The sequence below is a fragment of the Protopterus annectens genome, chromosome 2.part2 (genome assembly GCF_019279795.1).
Source record: "Protopterus annectens isolate FY-2018-M chromosome 2.part2, PAN1.0, whole genome shotgun sequence".
NCBI lineage: Eukaryota > Metazoa > Chordata > Ceratodontiformes > Protopteridae > Protopterus > Protopterus annectens.
The window spans coordinates 72,765,084-72,786,956 of record NC_056730.1 but is presented as its reverse complement, the minus strand read 5'-3'; the positions used below and the strand labels follow the sequence as shown (position 1 = coordinate 72,786,956).

The 21,873-nt window shown below is 41.6% G+C and overlaps 1 protein-coding gene across 1 annotated transcript in view; it reads right to left on the bottom strand.

Moving 5' to 3' along the window:
- The window catches only part of GCLC (glutamate-cysteine ligase catalytic subunit), a gene marked incomplete in the record, with an annotated part of 1,017,552 nt that overhangs the window by 190,374 nt on the left and 805,305 nt on the right, over positions 1 to 21,873 (bottom strand). The window contains 1 exon segment of the mRNA XM_044063752.1: positions 17,955 to 18,093. Within this exon segment, the coding sequence (XP_043919687.1) occupies positions 17,955 to 18,093 (139 nt within the window).

Here is a 21,873-nt window from a genome sequence, read left to right as displayed (position 1 = left end):
TGGCACTGGGAACTAACATCGGGCAACATGATGCCAGGGCACTTCTACAGGCTACACTTGTAAAGCTCCAGGGCCATTAGCATAATACACACCTATGAACCTATTTACTGCTTTGCAGATCTCTGACCCTATGACTGTAGTTTTCACAAAACAACATGCATGAAAAAGGGTGGTGGTGGTAAATGCAACTTTGAAGGCTGGTGTGATGGGCGAGTTCATTAGCGATCTACAGTGGGCCTAGCCTGATTACATTAGCGACTTTGCAAAACAGCTGGTAAATGAATACCTAATTAAAGAACAGCATTAATGTTTAAAACAGACTGCATAGATAAGACAGGAAAAGTGAAAGGTGTTCTGATTGAATGCTAAGACAGGAAATGATCCACCAGAAGAAAGTGGCTGGAGATCTTTGACATAAGCCCAGCCACACTATGTACCACAGCTGTGAGGGAAGAGGCATCAGGATGTTGTGGAGTACAAAGAAAAGTGTCATCAGCAGAGAAAAACAGAAATGTATGCCACTGCAAATAAGGACAACAAAGATGGAGCACACTGCTGGAACAAAACACCACATGAGGAGAAACTGAGACATCATCCTGAAGAAAAGATGTGATGACAAGAATAAGCACAAAACTTTAAATATTTCACAGTGTCACAGGTAAAATACCAGGCTAGCTACCTCTGTGGGCCATTTTAAGATGAGCCAATTTCCCTCAATGGTGAGAGTCACACCCTGTAGCTTGTCTGGGAGGTAAACACCCCTAAACCATTACAACAATCCCAAACCCAATTTTTAAAGGCACAATGCAGAGTACAGGTCCACATTCAAGAATAGTGGACCTTAAGTTTCAGGAGCATTAGGCCATGTAGGCTTAGAAAATGTGTCAAATTACTTGTTCATAAAAAGTGGGTGTTACACAAAACGAAACCCTCTTAGACAGGAGGGAGTGCGAGCAAAACAAGGAGTAATAGAGTACATGAGAAGGTCAAAGGAGAGCTTAATAACAGGGCGACGCTGAGAAACAAATGTAGCAGGGTCTGTAGCACCTGCAGTAATTAAAGAAATGTCCAGAGTGGATGATCAAAATGTGCATACTGAGGGCAATATTCGGCAGGGGCCCAGAAATACGGTTTAATTAATCACAATTTCCTACAAATATACAAATCTTGGCACCAAGTAATTTAGGAACTGGTCTATTTCCTACTTTGTTAAACTGTACATACTACTTAGAACAGTTTTCTTTTCCCTAACCTATCACAGAAACCTACATTACATCTGTCCAGTGTTTTCATAAAATTTCAGTTTTGACCTTAATGCCTCTTCTGAAAATGTTTTTTTTTCCCCCACTACTGCCTCTAAGTAAAATAAGCACATATTTCCATAATCTTTCCATTGCTAATTTTAAAACTGTCCTCTTGTTCTCATACATCTTTTATCTTTTATTCTATTTGATTCTGCTGGTTGCTTTACAGATTTCTATCACAACACTTCCTCCCTACTTTCCTCAACATTATTTTTTAGGATTAATTTTATCCCGAAATGAGAAGACTGGGCAGCCGAGACGTGTAACACACTACAACACTTCGAAACCGTGACAAATGCATAACAGAAAAAAAAAAAAAAAAAAGAGTATGAAATGACATCATATTTACATAGCACATACTTCATTTTAAATCACAAGTATTATAACTTGTAAAAATACTTTGAACTACATCGGCAATGGAAGAGAGCACCTGTCCAGCTGATTAAGTCATCCTAGGGTTGTCAATGCATCTGCCTTTGTTCTACGGATGCAATTTTGGCAAAATCCAAAAACTGCCAAGGGAAGGAGATGGATATTAATTTTACCGTGGGCACTACTTACCTTTTAAGACCACAGACTGAGAGGGACTGCTGATGCACTTAGGCAAACACTGTGGAACCTACAGATTTAAATAAGTTATGTTGCAAGACAGGAGTGGTCTGGCAGAGGTTTCTAGATTTAGTGTTTGTGCCAGCGATGGGCAATACCTCTGATAAAGAAAACTTTAAATATGGACACATAAAATAAGAGGGTAACAGAAAGACATCTTGCTTCAAATGTTAAGACACTGGTGCTTTCTCTGTGACTCCAGCATAAATCTGCATATTTCTGGTTAGGTCATTTGGCAACTTTTGGCAGATTCTTGATGAAATGTTGGTGTTAACCAAGAGGGCACTCATAAGAAAGGTATGAGTGCACCCCCATGTGACTCTGGCTTCCTCTGAGAAAGAGATCTAGCAACTTCTGGATTTTACTCAGGTTCATCAGTTCCTAAACAGTGTCAAGAGCTGAGCTCTTAGGGGTGGTTATAGGCTGTATCTATCATACTGGTCTTCCTGAAGCTTATGCTAAAACCCAACTGATTGAAGACATTAGCTACTTTCCCTCCAACCTTTTAACAAGTGCACAGCAAAAGGTAAGTTCCATTAAAATACAGCATTAAACTAAACTAAATACCAACACATACACTTCAGTTAAATAGTGAACAATAACACTATTAATCCCTGCATCATAAAAATGAAAACCAGAATAACCAACAAATGAAAGAATTCCAGTTTAAATCTTTACACTAGTAATATGGCTGCACTTTACTTACACAAACCTATAGTACATCAGGAAAGAACACATAAAAAGAAAACTTTAACAAAAAAAAAAAAATGTTCCCAGATTTTTTTTTCTCAAGGAGGATTTAGTCTTTGATCTATTTGAACTAATCCATCCATGATTAAATCCTGAAGAGAAGAATGGAGAATGTGCCATTTTATTCACTTTCCATCATATTCACTGTAACAGGAGGATACATCATGCAGTGTCTTCCACAAGGAGGAAACATAGGATGCAGAAGCCAAAAGTCCACACTGAAGGCCAACTGTCTGACTCTCCAATGAGCTGACACAAGCACTAACATACAACAGGGAACGCTAATCTGAAACAACTGAAACAGCACTAATGGCAACACCTGCAAAACATTTTAGATACACACACACACACACACACACACGCACACACACGCACACACACACACAATTTATGATTACTTTCTGCTCTATCAGTATAATACAATACTCCGAAACTTGGCCTTTATTGGCTTTTGGGGTCCAGTAGCCCTCAGAAATGTACAGTACTAGCTTTTCATAAATTTATGGAATGCTTAACTGTTTTATTAATAAGGGCCTTTGATGTACCCACCAGATCCCTTGACCAAAATGCAGAACATCTGTCTTACAGTGTTGCCCCAACACTGCTCAAACTGGGTTTAAACAAAACCTTATAAAATTCAGCTGCAGATTTTCTTATTACAACCTTGCATTCTGAGTGATCCTTAGCAGAAGATTCTCTGTACAAAAATGGAAATCTCCACTTTGCTTTTCATAAAGGATCTCACAATGGTGAATGGTAAAGTACTGTTAGTGTGCAGTACTCGAGTGAAACAATATATTCTTGAAGCATTTAAAGGCTGCCAGGACCTTTTCCCCTGTAGTCCCTGATGTAAATTCTGAAGCTAAGAAATATCTCTGTGTATTCAGTTCTTTTATACAACTGGGTGATCATTAAAGTTAAGGGACACACGTTCCCACATTGCGGTTGCTGCACTACGTATCTTACCTGGGGGAAGTACTTTATATGTGTGTCTCAAGGCTTGATGTTTTCCTCTAAGACACCAGATAACTGATCAAGAATACTCAGCACCTAGAATCTTTCTTTCCAACTGGGCTCATATAAAAGATGAAACTAGCATGCTTAACTAAACGGCATGAACATATACGGTAGATATAAAAAGTGTACACACCCCGCCAGGTTTTTGTGATATAAAAATGCGACCACAATAAATTATTTCAGAACTTTTCCTACCTTTAACGTGACCTATAACCTGCACATTTTTTATTTTTTTATATTTTTTCCCCTAACAGATTTGTTTTTCAATTGAATTGTACAGGTTATAGGTCACATTAAAGGTGGGAAAAGGTTTGAAATTATTTATTGTGGTCTCATTTTTTTAAATCACAAAAACCTGGCATTTTAACAGGGGTGTGTACACTTTCTATATCCACTGTAAACTCCAATCAGGGATTTCCAGACCCATGTTGGAGCTGTTGTCACTGCCTTTCCTAATCTCTTCCTACCTTTTTCATGCGAACTGTAACAGTAGGTTAGTCAACATAAGTAGGAGCTTACTTCCAAAAGGGATCATCATGCACCTAAAAATAAACACAGGGGGCTATAAGCATCTTAATTGCTGCTACTCTACTCAACAAGGAACGCTTCAATTTCTACCCCTAAAGAACCCAAAGACTCTTTTTCATACTTCTTACAAATTTTTGTAAACTGTTACTAAAGAGGTCATGTAGAAAACTCCCTAGATACTTGGATATTTTCACACTCCACAGGAAGGGGAAGGCCATTTTATGGTCATGTAACAGCCTTGCCACCTCAGTTTTAGATCCATTCACAAAACTCAACAGAAAGTACAGTTGTGTACACTTACCATAAATGTAGATGTTCAAGTGTATTCACTGTTGCAGTCATTACATTTGGGTAATCTGCTGGCAGGTTGCCCTCAGTAGCCTGATTAACAAAGTCTTGGGTCCTGCATCGGTTGCTGTCCCTTCTTCCATGACGTCAGGTCGTCATGGGGTATAAAACATGCAGTGACGCCATTACATCAGTTTTTCTTGCCCCAGATGTCAGGTGCCCCCCAAATGGGGAGCAAAATATATAAATAATTTAAAACAAAAATATATAACTCCAAACAAAAGCAAATACACCAAAAAGGCCTTTAAGTGTAGTAAATGAAAGGAGAGGCATAGTAAGAGAAAACAAAACAGGGGGCTGGAGGGAGGGTAACCAGGACTGCAACAGTGAATACAATCTAATATCTACATTTATGGTAAGTGTACACAACTGTACTATGTTCGTCGTGTTTCACTGTTGCAGTCATTACATTTGGGTAGATTCCCAAAGCTATAGTTGGGAAGATGGATTTTACAGCATTAGGATCGGCTATAAGGCCCTGCAAAACAGCAGTGGCAAAGCCAGCTCTGGATGTAGAGAAAATTGGTAAATGATGGTACTTGCTGAACTCCAGGTAGCAGCCTCTAGAATATCCCTGGTAGGAACACCTCTGAGAAAGGCTGTAGAAGTAGATGCAGCCCTGGTGGAATGGTATCTGATCCCCTGGGGGACAGGTTTTCCATGGTGCTTACAGCAGAAATTAATACAATAGCTTATCCATTTTGAAATGGTTTGCTTTGAAATAGCCTTTCCCTCTGCCCCTGTAGCAAATGCTACCAGCAGTTGTTCAGATTTTCTTCGAGAGTTAGTCCTGTCCAAGTAAAATCTAAGTTGTCCGTGTATATCCAATGAATGCAGAATCCGCTCCCCCTTGTTCTGTGGATTGGGAAAAAGTTGGCAAATGAATGGACTGATTAAGAGCCACACTGGATACCACCTTGGGCATGAAGGATGAGTTGGTCCTGAGTGACACCCTGTCTGCATGAAAGATGATGAAAGGCTCCACTGCCATAAGGGCCTGTAATTCAGAAATCCTTCTAGCTGAAGTGATTGCTAAAGGAAGGCTGTTTTCCAGGAAAGAAATTTTAAGTCTGCAGTAGCAGCTGGCTCGAAAGGAGGTAGAGTGAGTTTCTCCAATACAAAGTTAAGGTCCCAGGCAGGGGTTGGTGCTCTCCTGGGTGGCCTCAAGTTTTTGGCCCCTCTGAGATACTGCTTTAGCAGAGGATGAGAGAAGGGGGGGGGGGGTTCTGTGTTGTAATGAGCTGAAATGGCTGAGGCATGGATTTTTATGGAAGAAAAAGATAGGCCCTTGTGAAGCACCTCGGTTAAGTATTGCAAAATCTGAGGTAAATTGGGCACTGCTGTGCTCATCCCTTGAGATTGATTCCAGGTACAGAATCATTTCCACTTGTCAGCATAAGATTTTCTAACACTAGGTCTTCTCGCCTCCAAAATGACATCCATCACAGGTTTGCTGAGGGATGCTAAGGGGGAATTTAAGTGATTAGCCAAGCTGCAAGATTCAAAGTTTGGAGCTGAGTTTGCAGAATTTGGTTGTTCTGCAGAGACAGTAAGTAAGGTGTCTGAGGTAGGTGCTACGGTGGAAGGTGTAACACACTGCGCAGGAGTGGGTACTAGTGTTGGCGACGCCAGTCTGAAGCAATCAAAATCATTTTTAGTTTGTCCTGTGTGACTTTTAGTAGAACTTTGGAGAGCAGAGGCAGAGGGGGAAAGGCACAGACGGACAGGTTTTCCCAGCTGTAGGACAGAGCATCCACTTTCCAGGCTTTTTTGTGAGGAGTTCTTGTGCAGAATTTGTCCAACTGGTAGTTCTGGGGTGAGGCAAAAAGATCCATGTCTGGGCTCCCCCATTTGCATGTCAACATGTTGAAAATCCGTGGTTCCAGTTTCCATTTGTGTGGGTCCATGAGATTTCTGCTTAGTTTGCCTGCCAAAATGTTCAGCTTTCCTGGCAGGAATTGAGCTTGTAGTTGTACTTGATAGCTCAAGGCCATGTTCCACAATACCATGGCTTGTCTGCAGAGGGGGTAGGAATGTGTACCCCCCTCCTTGTTTATGTACCACATAACTGTGGTGTTGTCCGTCTTTACCATTAGTTGTCCTGGATGAATGTAGTCCTTGAAGGCTGTCAGTGCATTCTGAACAGCTAGCATTTCTTTTTCATTGATATGAAGGTGCATTTGATTTGGGCTCCATTTGCCCTGAATGCACTTCCTTGCCAGATGAGCCCCCCCATGCATAGTCTGATGCGTCTGTAGTTAGGGTTTGGGCAGCAGGGAGTGGTGTGAATGGCAGTCCCTTGTTTTGGTGGCAGACCTCTGCCCACCATAGGAACTCTAGTTGCAGGCTAGGTATGATAGGAATCATTATTTCCAGGATGTGACAATGTTGACTCCATAAACTTTTTAAGTACCACTGAAGTTTCCTCATATGTAGTCTTGCATACGGAATTAGAAGAATGCAGGAGGCCATGAACCCAAAGGCTTGCAGTATTTGCCTTGCAGATAGCAGGGTTTTTGTGGCCACCTGTTTGAAGTAAGTCACCAAATGAATTCACTTTTTTGATGCAAGGAAAGCCGTCTGGGCAGTTGCATTCAAGCTTGCACCCAGGAATGTAATTTTTGAGAGGGTGCCAGTTGTGATTTCTTTTCATTTATGGTGTACCCTAGACAAGTCAGAACCCTTTTTACAAACGCCAGAACGTATACAAAACCGGGAATGCGTTGTGACTTCACCATACTGTTATAACAGCAGCTTCATGTCTAAATTCTCCCTGGTTTTCAAGGACCTCACTGACTTTTAACTCAAATTCTAGATTCTGATGAAGTCTTGCGATACGAGATGAAAGCGCGCTCAATCTGTGTGTTTTATGTGGAAATAAAGAGCTTTGGTTCTACTTTGTAAGAGTTCGCCTTTCTATAGTACTGTGGTATTGGAGGACAATCTTTATTGTGCCAAACAGTGAACTTGAATTTTCGTGTTGGTATAAGTGCTTTGCTGCTATGTGTTCGTGTGGCTTGTAAAACCCATTTGTCCTATGTTATAAGTTGCCAGTTTTTTGCACGAAGAACCAGTTTCCCCCCAAAGGGGCGGCTAAGAGGTAAGTGCTTGGAAATTTTAAAGGAAAGTCATTGAGACTATTTACCATAGGGAGGTGTCTTGTTGTTTCCAGATTTGGAAGCGGAGGCACCCCATTGCTTAGTTCTGAAAGTCCCTTGGGATTGAAACCTGATGCTTTTGGAATGTCTGGGTTTGGCTTGAGTGGCTCTGGAAGGAACTGGAAAGGACCAGTTCTTAGTAGGCCAGTGCCTCCTAAATCTTGGAGGTTGTACTTGTAAGAAATCTTTCACAGTTTTCACAGATTTAGCTTTATCTTCCATCTTTTTTTGAACTTCTTCAGCCTTATTGCCAAACAGACGGTCCTGCTGCAAAGGAGCAGCCAACAATTTTACTTTAACATGATCAGGCAGAGATTGCTCCTTAAGCCAAGCATGCCTTCTAAGCACAAACCCAGTAACAGCAGCCCTGTAAGAGGGCTCTAAAGAATCAAAACCACACTGCAAAGTATGTTTTCCAACTTGTTCAGCTGAATGCAATAAATCCTGTAAATCCTTATTTTCCACACAGTCAGGAATCAACATCATTTTCTGTTTAAGCAGTCCCATGATATGCTGTTGATATTTTAGCATATGAAATTGACAGTTTAGTGGCCTGATTGCCAAGGTTGCAGAAGTATAAACTTTTTTACCCCATTTATCCAGTGCCCTGGAGTCTCTATCAGAAGGGGTGGGATTTTTAGCAGCAGAAGCCTTAATGCCCTTGGGGGGCACCTGAGAAATGGTTTCAGGGTCCGCAACAGGATTTTTGAAAAGGAATTTGTGGGAGTAAGGAACCCTGTAGTATCTGTCTGGCTTACAAGGGGCCGGAGGCAGGGAATCAAGGGCCATACTGGATTCTGAAAACGCATCAACAATGTCTTGTACAGGAGGTATAGCCAAAGGCCTATGCTGAGGAAGGAGAAGAAAATCCGTAAGCCTCTTTTTGGATTCAGAAAAATCCTGACTTTCCCAGTGGAAATGCTCCCTTAAGGTATGTAAAGTTTCCCCAAAAGAAAAATCCTCAGGGGTAGAAGCAGAAGGAATGGAATGGAATCCACTGCATCAGAGTCCTAATAAGTAGGTATGGACAAATCCCGTTCATTAGAAGAGTCAGAAGAAACAGAGTCTTGTTCATAAGATTCATAGTCAAGTTCAGCCCTAGGCCTCTTAGAAGGGGGGGGGGGGGTTGACTACCCCTGATTAGAGTAATTAAATCTTCAGCCATTTTGATCATTTGTTTTTTAGGCATAGGGGCCTGAACATGTGGCTTGGGCATCATTTTCTTTAGACATAGATTGAGATTTTGGCCTTAATAGTGAAGGTGGTGGTGGTTTAATATGCAAATCTGTAGGCCTGAATACACCCTCAGAAGCCTGTGCCTGCACAGTGGCTCTGGACCCATCCAAGGTAGAGACATCCACGGGTTCCATAGTTGAAGCATCTCGCGGCATACCAGACTCCAAATGGGTCTCAGTAGATGCCTGCGAGTCAGAAAGTACAGTTTTGTACCTACCATAAATGTAGATGTCCGAACTGGATAGCATCTGCAGTCATAACAAATGGGTTGTCCTGTCGTCAGGCAGCCCTTGATCGGCCGGTTCCAAAGTCTGGGTCCGGCTTCTGATGTCGCACTTCACCCGGCGTCATCTCTGCTGGTCTTGGTATAAAGGCATCAGCCGCGCCATTTCCTCAGTGTTTCTTGCCGCAGATGCCAATTGCGCTCTTGCAAAGCTAAATTTTGGATAAATGCCAATGTTTGCAAAATAGTAGAAACAAACACAAAAATAAGCATGTATGTACATATATACAAACAAATACACCATAGAGACCCCAGCTAGCTATTAGGAGGGTAAATACCTAGGAATACCACAGAGGGAAGGAGGGAGGGTAATCCTGACTGCAGATGCTATCCAGTTCGGACATCTACATTTATGGTAGGTACAAAACTGTACTATGTCCTTCATGGATGCATCTGCAGTCATAACAAATGGGTAGAATACCATAGCCAAACTAGGGGAGGAGGAATAAAAATTATGGTGTAGTTAGGATCCCTTGCAGTACAGCAGTGGCAAACCCTGCTCGGGATCTAGAGTATAGAGGTAGATTATAATGCTTGGCAAATGTATGCACGGAGGTCCAAGTAGCCGCCTCAATAATGTCCTTGGTTGCCACTCCTCGTAAGAAAGCTGTGGTAGTGGCTGTAGCCCTTGTAGAATGAGGTCTTATGTTCTGTGGAATTGGTTTTCCATGGTAGGAGTAACAGAATCTTATGCAATTTCCTATCCATTTGGAGATTGTCTGTTTGGAAATTGCTTTTCCTTCCCTTCCTGTTGCATAGGCTACAAAAGCTGGTCAGTTTTTCTGTTACTTCTGGTTCTGTCCAGGTAGTAGCGTAACTGTCTATGTACATCCAAGGTATGCAGCATTCTTTCACCTCTGTTTTGTGGATTGGGAAAGAAGGTAGGTAGGTGGATTGCCTGGTTTAAAGACACTCTGGATACCACCTTAGGCATGAATGTAGGATTAGTTCTCATGGACACCCTATCTTGATGGAAGATTAGGAAGGGTTGCACTGCCATTAAGGCCTGTAGTTCCGAAACCCTCCTTGCTGAAGTAATAGCCAGTAGGAAAGCAGTTTTCCATGACAGGTGTTGTAGATCTGCTGTTGCTGCTGGTTCAAGCGGAGGAGTGTCAACTTTTCTAGTACAAAGTTCAAGTCCCATGCTGGTAATGGTGGTTTCCTAGGAGGTTTTACATTCTTAATCCCTCTGAGGAACTGCCTGAGTAGAGGATGTGAAAAGACAGGAGGATCAAAGCTGTATTCTGCTGAAATAGCTGATGCATGTATCTTGATGGAGGAATAGGACAGGCCTGTATGTAGAAGCTCTGCCAAGTACTCCAGAATGTTAGCAATATCTATGTTCGACACATCTTTTCCTCTTTCAGTACTCCAAATGACGAACCTTTTCCATTTTCCTGCACAGTTCCTTCTTGTTGAAGGTCTGCGGGCTTCAAGGATAATGTCTTTAACCCTTTGGGAAAGGTCTGGGTTAGTTGCTGCTATGTGATGTTCCAGGCAGTCAGTTGCAAGGTTTTTAGGTTGGGATGTATGATGTTGTAGATGAGAGCCAGATTCCAAAGGTCCAAAGTCATTCTGCATAGGGGGTATGAATGAGTGCCTCCCTGTTTGTTGATGTACCACATGACTGTGGTGTTGTCTGTCCTTATCATCAAATGGCCTTCTTTGAAGAAAGGTCTGAATTTTTGGATTGCCAGTTTTACTGCCAGCATTTCTTTTTGGTTTATGTGCAGGTGCAGCTGGTCCTGAGTCCACAGTCCTTGTACGCATTTGTCCAGCATGTGCGCCCCCCATCCTAGGTCTGAGGCATCCGTTGTGATGGTTTGGCTTGCTCGAAAATTGTGGAAGGGTAAGCCTGGGTTTGCCTGGCATGCTTGAGCCCACCATAGGAACTCCTGTTTTAGGCATGGGATTAGTGGTATTTCTGTTTCTAAGCTGTGCCTGTGTTGAGACCATAAATTCTTTAGGTACCACTGTAACTTTCTCATATGCAGTCTGGCATGTGGGACCAAGATTATGCATGATGCCATGAAGCCCAAAGCCTGCAGAACTTTCCTTGCTGTTAGTTTGTTCTGCTTTGTTAATGCCAAGAAGTAAAGGAGCTCTTTTTGTTTTCTGCAGTTAGGAATGCCATTTGTTTTACTGTGTCCAATTCAGCCCAAGAAGGTTCTTGTTTGGGATGGTATCAGCCTTGACTTTTGTAAATTGACTGTGTATCCCAGGGCTTGTAGCAAGTAAATGACCCTTTGTAAGTCTGTTGTCAGCTTGCTTTTGTTGTCCGCTTGTAACAGGCAGTCGTCCAGGTATGGGTAAATTTGGATTCCCTGTACTCTGCAGTGGCGATTACTGATGCCAGGCATTTTGTGAATACTCTGGGTGCAGTAGATAAGCCAAAGGGCAATGCTGAGAATTGATAGTGCTCTGATCCTGCAAGAAATCTGAGGTATCTTCTGCAATTTGGTCGAATGGGGACGTGCAGGTATGCCTCCTTGAGATCTAGAGTTACCAGCCAACACTCCTTGCCCAGCATGAAGAAGTTGCTGTAGGGTCAGCATTTTGAATTTTGGGACAATGATGTATGTGTTTAAGATGGACAGGTCGAGAATAGGTCTCAGTTTTCTCTTTTCTTGGCACTAGGAAGAGTCTGGAGTAGAATCCTTTGCCCTGTTCTGTTATTGGTACTCTTTCCACAGCTCTCATCTTTGATAATTCCGCTATCTGCTGCAGAGCTTCTATTTTTTGATTTGGAGGCAGGTTTGGCATTCCTCTTTTTACTGGTAAAGTGTGGAAGTGGAAACGATAGCCTTGGTCTATGGTTTGCAAAATCCACTTGTCTTTTGTGATGTAGTGCCAATTTTTCGAGAATAAGGCTAACTTTCCGCCTAATGGTGCTGCTATTTGCTCCCTGGTAGGTGGGGTCAGAGCCAAGTCACTGTGATTGTCCTGTTGCAGTGGCAGTGGTTGTGTCTGTGCCTCGGTTATTGCCCTGCCACTGTCGTCCTCTGTAGGCACCTCCTCTGGATTGATTTCTGCCCCTAGAGCGTCTATTCCTGCCCCTTTGGGATCTTGTGGAGTCAGGAAAGGACCAATTTTTGGCAGGCCAGTTCCTGCTAAACCTTGGGGGCTGAACCTGTAAGAAATCCTTAACTGTTTGTACAGATTTTGCCTTTTCTTCCATTTTCTTCATTACCTGCTGTGCAGGTTTCCCAAATAGACTGGCCTTATCCATAGGAGCATCTAATAGTTTTGCTTTAACATGATCCGGTAAGACCTGTTCTTTCAACCATGCATGCCTTCTTATCACTGTGCCAGTCATGGCTGATCTAAATAAAGCCTCCAGTGCATCATAGCCACATTTTAAGGAATGGTTACTAACCTGTTGGATGTTATTTACCATTTCTAATACATTTTTCTTATCTAAAGATTCATCAGAGGATAGCTTTTTAATTAACTGATCAAGCATAAACTCTTGGTATTGGATCATGTGAAACTGACAGTTTAAAGCTCTAGCTGAGAGTGTAGCAGAGGTGTAGACTTTTTTACCCCATCTAAGGACCTGGATTCCCTTTCAGAGGGAATAGGGTTTTTTGCTGTGGTCGAGGCTACTGCCTTAGGCCCCTGGGATATAGTTTCGGGGTCTGCAAGTGGGGCCTTGTATAGGTGGCGATGAGTGTCTGGTACCCTGTAAAATCTATCTGGTTTGGCAGGGGCTGGAGGTAAAGAATCAGATGCAGTGCAGACATCATTAAATGCATCGTCCACAACAGGCAGAACAGGAGGTACAGCTAAGGGCCTGTGTTGTGGTAAGTGCAGAAAAGTCCTAAGCCTTTTTCTTGAATCTGAGAAATCTTGTCCCTGCCATTGGAATTGTTCTCTCATGGCATGTAAGGTTTCCCCAAAGGAGAATTCCTCTGGTGGAGAGGCAGCTGGAATGGATTCTTCAGCATCGGAATCTTCATAATTGGAAAAAGGAGCCTCTGGCTGGTCTGTAATGTCTGAGTCATCCGCAGAATCATCAGAGGACACAGGCTCGGGGGGCTCTGTTCTAGGTCTCTTTTCTGGGGGCTGAGAGGCCCTGTCTGGGTGAGATTGGGATCCCCTAATTAAGGATATTAAATCTTCTGCCAGAGTAAGCATTTGTGAACTAGAAGTGGGCCTGTGTGAGGGGGGTTTAACAGGCACTGATTTAGCAGATTTGGCTGCTTTAGCCCTGGCAAAGGCCTTAATAGACATGGCTGCAGGAGGCCTAGCAGCACCACATGCTGGGGTAGAGACATCCAAAGGAATGGTGTCCGATAAATCACTAGGAACCACATTTGTAGGTAAAATTTCTGAGGCTGATTCAGGTAAGGTAGCAGGGGCCTCAGTAGTTGTCATGGATTCGGCTGAAAATTGACCAGTTTGCTCGGTTTCGGCCGAAACCGAGACACTCGCGGCTTGCTTAACCGTGGTTTCGGCTGTAACCGCGGACCACAGTGTCGGTCTTTTCTTTGCGTTTTTAACAATTTGGGTAGTCGGAGGATCCGGCGGCATAATGTCGCAAAATCTGAGCGAAAAACTGTTCAGCAAACTCCGACCGGCGCCTAAGCATTCGTCGGTTGAAGGAAGCACAGGCGAACAGGCTGCTACGTCGTGGTCTGGGCCTAAGCAAGGCAAACAGTAAGAGTGGAAATCTTTATGAGGTATTTGTTTCCCACAAGTTAAACAGTTATTGACTTTTTCTGACATCGGCTGAGGCAAGAAAGAGTCCCCAACTGGGTACTTAGCTTTTAGAAGTCTTGAGTATTCGGTAGTAGTAATCTCTGGATCTGACCGACCGGCACTTGCGAACAGCTTCTGCTTGCCGCGGCAAGAAAGACTGAGGAAAATGGCGTCGGCTGATGCCTTTATACCCGAAGACCAGCAGAGATGACGTCGGGTGAAGTGTGACATCAGCGAAGCGGACCCAGACTTTGGAATCCGGCCGACCGAAGGGCTGCCTGACGACAGGACAACCCATTTGTTATGACTGCAGATGCATCCATGAAGGACATGTAGCAGGTATCCGGGGCTGCGAAAGCGCCTCATTGAGCACAGACGAACTGGCTTAGGAGAAGCGGCCTCAGCAGTTGTGGACCTCAACGGCCTGTCTCTGTCTTTCTTTGCGTTTTTTCTGTATTCCTGTAGTCGGATGGCTAACAGACGTCATTTCTGGATAATTAAACCAAGAACCAAAATATTTAGAAGCAAAAATGTACCGACGATGGATAGTGCGCTGATTAAATAAAGCACAAAACCGACAGCAAGGTACGTCGTGGTTAGGGCCTAGGCAAGGAATGCAGTACAAAATGAAAATCTTTATGAGGTATTTGCTTCCCACAAGTAAAGCAATTATTAACTTTTACTGACATCGGTAAGGAGCATGAAAAAGTTTCCCCAACGGGGTACTTAGCTTTTAGTTGAGACTTCGGTTCTGAAACTCGAAAACGAAAATTTCAGGAGTCGGCGACCGGCACTTGCAAACTGCTTCTGCTTCGGCCACCACACGGCAAGAAAGACTGATGTAATGGCGTCGGCTGCATGTTTTATACCCCTGACGACGGGACAGCAACTGACGCAGGACCCAAGACTTTGTTAATCAGGCCGAATGAGGACAACCTGCCAGCAGATTATCCAAATGTAATGATTGCAACAGTGAAACACGAAGAGCATCATGAATATGAACAGGGTTTCCACCAATAAAGTCAAATACAAAATAACAAGCTGCTGATATAAGCAACCCAATTAAGCAACATCAGAAGAAACTGACACAGACATATTTGTATCTGGTTGTGCTACTTGTAAATAAATGACTTCCTAAGTGAGATACCCCTTAAGGGGGAAGACACTGAGTTAATAGATACAGAAAGAAGATGAAAGACACACATATACTTTTTAACATATGTTAAAATCGACAGCTTAAACTGCTTCTACTAAAAGTAGTCAAATATCAACTTAATAAATGGCTACTCTGCAATGATTATATGGCGAACAATGAACACACATACAATCACAAATGCACACTACTGAAGCAAAGCCATATGGCACTTTGGAGCACTAACATAAAAACAGTGAAAATGTGAAATGTAGCAGTGCACCAGTTATGCATATTAAAATGTACACATTATAAAGTGATTCTACATAACGACATTCCAAAGAGCATAACTGTCTGTTAACATAAGCAGCAGATCCAGCATTACATATGTAACCTCATTTTCCAGGACAGTGGATATTCTCTTATTTTGGACTACAAAGGTATAGCTCTCTGAAGAGGTAACTTTCTTCACAAAGCACACTATCACATATGAAGTCTGTTCAGTCCCGATCCAAACAACATGTGTGTAATTCTCTAAAAATACCCGCTTTCCTGACAGTATAGCGGCAGGCATCAATATCAAACTCCTCTGCATTTTCAACTTAGGGGGAAATTCTATATACAAGTCATGTACCGGCCGCAAATGCTGGACATAACAGATTAGGTTCATAGGGTCATACATTAGTAATAGGCTAACTGCTGTTGTGGGCCACTTTAAGCTTAGCCAATTACACAATGCGAGAACCAAATACTGCATTTTGTGTTTGTAAGTAAACACCTTAATCATCATGCCAACTTCCCAACTAAAAATATAGTTTCATAAGCGATTACTAGACTAACTACCCTGAAGGGCCATTTGAAGCCTAGCAAATAACCCTAGGCCAGAATTAAACCCTGTACCTTGTGTATGTGAGGCAAAGACCTCAACCATTATACCAAACTGATGCAGATGTCTGCCTCTTATATGGCTGTGTGTGTAAGATATGTGGTCTGCCTAAATGAAGATGTAATTATATTCGAACCACATCAGCAGGCCAGCAATACTAGAACTGAAGAATGCAGCAATAAAAATGCATCTGCAATGCAACAGCTCCGTAATTTTATAATGATGACTTGGACAATGCTGTATGCCCTATCATTTTGCCAGCCCTCTACATTAGATCTGTTTCCATAGCATTTGTTACAGGTGAAGCCCTGAAGCACTACCTGTAGCTGCTGTCACAGCTCTTTATCTACAACACTGTGATAACTTTAGTACACAGCATCAATCACCTTTATCACATGATGCACTTTTCATATGGTACACCCTGTCACTTAAGCCTCCCTACTGTTACTTCACCTAAGTTACAAATGTGGTATGGAGACTTCAAAGTGCCTACAGGAAAGTCAGTATCCAGACCCACATTTTTAGGTATGACTTGAGTATTACAGTGTCACTTTTTATTTATTTTAATTCATTTACACTTTGTTGACTGGGTTAGTCCCATGAGGCCAATGGCCTATTTTCAGGACTGACCAGAGTCAGTCTTCATACTAACCAGGAGATATTTAGCCAGGGCACCAGGGATCTTTCCCTACTCTTTTCAGTAAGTGCCATGGGATCTTTTACGTTTATCTGGCAGTTAGGGCCTTAGTTTAATGCATCATCCAAAGGATGGCACACACAGTAGTACAGCAGTGTCAGAACAGGAAAATTAATCCAGCTACCTGGTATAGGAATAGAACCCACAACCTTCTACACTAGAAGTGAGCGTGCTACCTGTTCAGCTACTGGAAGCATGTAGAAAATAATACTGCATAAGATATCATGTGTTTGTCACTATTTAACTGTAATGTGCATATGGTTTTGAACTGATGAGTGCAGTGCTATGAAGATTAGTCTAGTTACAAAAGCAGCATAGTTCTTGTATTATTGTAAAATAAATTAAGAATATTGTTGCACAACTGCTCAGAGCTTAGCCATTTTAAATAATCCAGGATTTTTGCTATTTCATTAACATTTCACTGAATGGTGTGACGCACGTTTTTTTTTTTTTTTGATGATTATACTGCAAAGCCAAGTTTAGTGCTGTGAAATATGTTCAGCAGCGTCTAACCACTTGATGCTTTGCTAAACAATTTCCTGGGATTTAGCATTTGAAGGGCTGTGCTTCAATCACAAGTAGTAGACTCCTGCAACACTACATAATTAAGAAAATTGCCATCAATATTTAAAAATGCTTGTACATTGCTTTTGGTCTTATCAATATCTTTACTAACTTTCCTCCTGAGTGATCAGTCATAATTTTTAGCTCTTTGTTATCCTATTACTGCATTACTTATCTCTGGGGGAGAGAGAGGGTTTTAATGGCACCAGGTTAGAAGGACTTGGCCTTCACTCATGGCAGGGCAGCTCCAAAGGATTTATCTAGCTCTCCCGCCAAGACCCCTGTCCACAATTTTGCATAGTCAACAGATGAATGCACACGAACATGCATATCATCTGTGATGACCAGTCTCAGTTTGTTTGCTGTAACACTACTACTATGCTTTCCATCTGAGGAGAGCCCAACACTGGACTGGTAGTATCCACTGCCAGATTAAGACAAAGTGACATCAGTCATTTCATCAGAACCCCATTCCTCCTTGATGAAATACCCATCTCTAAGTCTACTAACTGTATCCAAACAGCCAGAATCAGAAACCCAGCAGTTTTTTTTTTTTGCTGCTGGGCTAGATCACAGAATCATAGGAAGTTTCTATTTTATTTGTATGATGCCAGGACTTAACTTGGTCAAATGGAAACTGCAAACTGAATCTGCAAGTTTGTTTACGTCCGGAGTTGCCTGCACACAGAAAAAATACAGAACAAAGAATGCTGTCAAATATAAAAAAATAAATGTTCTTACCTTCTTTAATTAGCAAAGAATATATGTCTTTATCTATAGTTAAAGGAAGGTCACTATATTTCTCTCCACATTTAGACAAATAACTGTCAATGGAATCGTATCTGGATTTACTGATTCTGTATTTGTTGTTCTTTAAAGGCTGAAAGAAATAAAAAAGTACAATTGTATGAATATGCCTGCCATTACAGTAACTTACCATGACATTAGATTTTTCAGGGAGAGGTCACTGCAATAGTCAAATCATACATTTTCAAGGTACTCACCAGCAAATATGCATTAGTTCCGGCCACAACCATATGGTTCCCATGTTTACGTCAAAACTACTCTCCTGCCAACAACAATGGCAGAACTGTCTGTTTTTGGAAAAGACACTACAGATGTTATATCTGTAAAATATATGTCACTGCTGAAAGAGAAGTCCGGTATGGAAAGCCCAGACTAAAACAGCAGTTTCTAACTTGTTAAAAAATAGAATGGTCTTGTGGAAGATGTGGCAACCAGACAAAATTGGCAGTGGCAAAAAAAGAACACTGCTTGTGGAACATGGCAGTTCAGAGGCAACACGCTGAGGAGCTACTGGTGATATGTTAATGCAATGAGGGAGTGTTATGCTCAAAGGACTTGAATTGAAGTGGTCACTCCCTGCAACATTAAAGGTATTTTGCAATAGGAAAGTACTGTTGTATGATACTTGATCACAGTTAAAAATGTAACAAACAGAAAAAGACAACAGAACTAAGGGACACTTTAGACTTCTGAAAAGCAAAAGATGAATGAGAAGAAAAATTTAAAACTCAACAGCGAAGACTGCACGGTCTACAAGTGACATTTGGAACAAGATGGTTAGGATACAGATCACAACATGAACCGATATTCTGACTGCAGTGAAAGTTTTAAGCAGCATGACATTGAAAAAGACTGGAAAACAATCCTAACTACAAGCCTGAGATTTTTGATTAATCTGTGCCATTTAATAACGGTGTTATAAAGGTGTTTTTTTTCATTTGCGATTCTCTCAAGCTATGTTAGCACAAACAAGGTTAGACGTTTCTATGTGGTGGAGTTCAGCCATAACTTGAGGGCTGTACATATGCTTAGCATCTGCTACTTGTTTTTGAGTGGAGTGGTGTTTGGGGTTAAATGGTTATAATTTAACATTTTCCTAAAAGAAAAGGTGTTAAGTCTTCCCTTATTTGAAAGGGTGAAATACAGGGAGCTAACTGTATTAGTTCAGGATAAAAGTTATTTACTGTAGACTCGTTTAATAATTATGAGCCACTGTGCAGATCTTAACATTGTTAAAGTATTGTCTGCTGTGTTAAATTAATCATTTGCAGTTTATACTTGCATGTGTTGAAGTTTAACCAGGTGCTTGACAAACATGTTACGCAAAATAATAGTGTGTGCAAAAGAATACTTGTTATACAAGAAGAGACCACTGAAATGTGAAACAAAAAAAGAGCATTAGTTTGAATCATCTGTATTGATTTCCTCTTCTAGGACGGGTTCTTCTTCATCTTTAATTATGGTCTATGCCTGAGGAAGTGCAGCTTTGTGAGGCTTTTTAATTTAGTAGCTGCTGGAAGCACTCCTTCCTTCTGACTTTCATGTCAGGTGGACAGTTGAGCAGGCTGGTGCAAGTATTCTTTATGAAGAGTGTCTGTATTTTGCAACCTGATATGGTTTCTTTGAGCTGTTTGCAGAGTCTCTTTCTAGAAGCAGGTAGAGTGTCTCTGATGCCTTGTACTTTGCCAATGCATCTGTGATCTTAGCATCTTTGTTATCAAATCAGTATTACTTCTTAGTCTGGTCTGTTTTTCTATCTCATGTTTTCCTGCACTCCTATCTTTTGATAACTTCCTGGACCTCAGCATTCCATCACCAGCCTTCCTTATGCGCCTTATTTACATACCTGGCTCAGGCACATATCTGTTTTATAGTCTTCACACATGCTACTTTGAGAGTCTGCCATGCTTCTTTAATTCTACCCATTTCCTCTTCTTTCTGAGGTGCTAGTGCCCCAATTATTTCCTTCATCTCTTGTGCTTTAAATCCAAACATCTTTCAACCTAATCTCTGTTGACCTTAGAGTCTTCTTTGATCACAGCATGCAGCTGAATGTGGCCACAAGTGGTTTATGCTGTAGGCCAACTGTTTCAATGATGATGACTGCAATTGCTGATTCTACCCCAATGCACTTTCCTTACTAGGAGGAAGTCTACCTGTATTGCAAGTGCCCACTCCTAAATGGGATCTTGTGACCGTATCTCTTGCTGAACCATATGCTGGCCACCATCATGTCTAGAAAGGTCTCTCATTCTTTATTCCTGCTGTCCATCACTCCAGGTGATTGGATTGCTGACACTGCAGAGTAGCATTTGGGTGTGTTGTGGCTTCTGCATATGTCATCCTTTGGATGAGATGTTAGAGAGAGGTTTCATCAGCCTGAGTTGGTGGTAGCTCAAGAGGGCTTAAAAGATCACACAGCACATACCGAAAAGAGGAGGGGACCTATATTTCTACAAACCATGAATATTCATCAACAGCATATTTACAAATTTACATATTCACCTATTTATACAGTACAAACTTTCAAAAAAAAACCATTAAACTGTCATTCACATTCTTCCCCCACTCTTGTAACCACAACCATTTTATCCTTTTTAAAATATTTGCCAAATTGAGATATTAACTGTTTTATGATATTATTGTATATAGATAAAACTTTCATATTTTTTCCTTTTCTTTATTCCCAGGTAACAAACATCTCCACCCTTATTTAGATCATTCTGGTTTTACCTACATTTGAATCACCAAACACAGATTAATCATAAAGATCTATCACAGCAGTTTCATCACTCAAAAATAGCACAGAGTGCAGCACTTTCCCAAGTGAAAAACTTATCTGAAACAATATGACCTAATATGGGAATAGCAATAATGCCTTCTCAAGATCAAGTTAAACTGCAGCATTATTCACTCTTCCAGATAATCTCTACAGACAGACAGAACAGAAAGTTTACTGATGCAGTCTTCATTGATCTGACCAAGGCTGATGATTTGGGGATGCATTAAACTCTGCTGCAAGCACTTATGGTGTACATGAAACTTACCTGCCAGTTATTTTTGCACATTAGGTACTGTTTCTGCAACATCTCATCCTGATTCTGTTATTGCTGACATACCGCATGAATCTGAACCGGGGCCTTATTATTTAAATATTTACTAACTGTCACGGTGGCGCAGCAGTGGTGTTGTTGCCTCACAGCAAGAGGTTCTCCCGTTTATTCTCGGCTTGCATTAGAAGTGCCTTCTGTGTGGAGTCTGCATGTCCTCCCCGCGTTCGAAAGACATGCGTTAAATGGGCACGCCTTCGTTGAAGTTTGAGCGTCGGGCTGGCAACTCGACATCATAAAAAACACAACTGCCAATCATTAGCGGACCGGAGTTCCGCTGTGGCGACCCCTAATCGGGAAAAGCCGAAAGACAAACAACAACTAAAGGGACACTTTCTACCTCCTTAATATAATGCTGTCATGGTAAGACGATTACTTGGTTATATGGTGCTTTAGCCCTTTATACTGTAATGATAAAAACACAGAAGAACTCGGGGACGACCAATGTTTCCAGTTTCAGTTGAAGTTTTAATGTTAAAACACAAGCACTTTCGCAGAAAAATCTGCTTCATCAGATGGCAATAAATACAACTGAAATGTGCTTCTTTTTATACAACCTCTAGCAAGCACTAGTAGTCACATGATACAAACTGAGTAAAAACAATTATCATAGGGTGCAACCTGAGCTTACTACCTTGCTGAATGAAAGAAATGCTTGCAAGCATGCACTGCTATCACTGGAAAGCACTTATAAAAATATATAAAAAAATTCACATTCATATATATGTATATCACTATAAAAC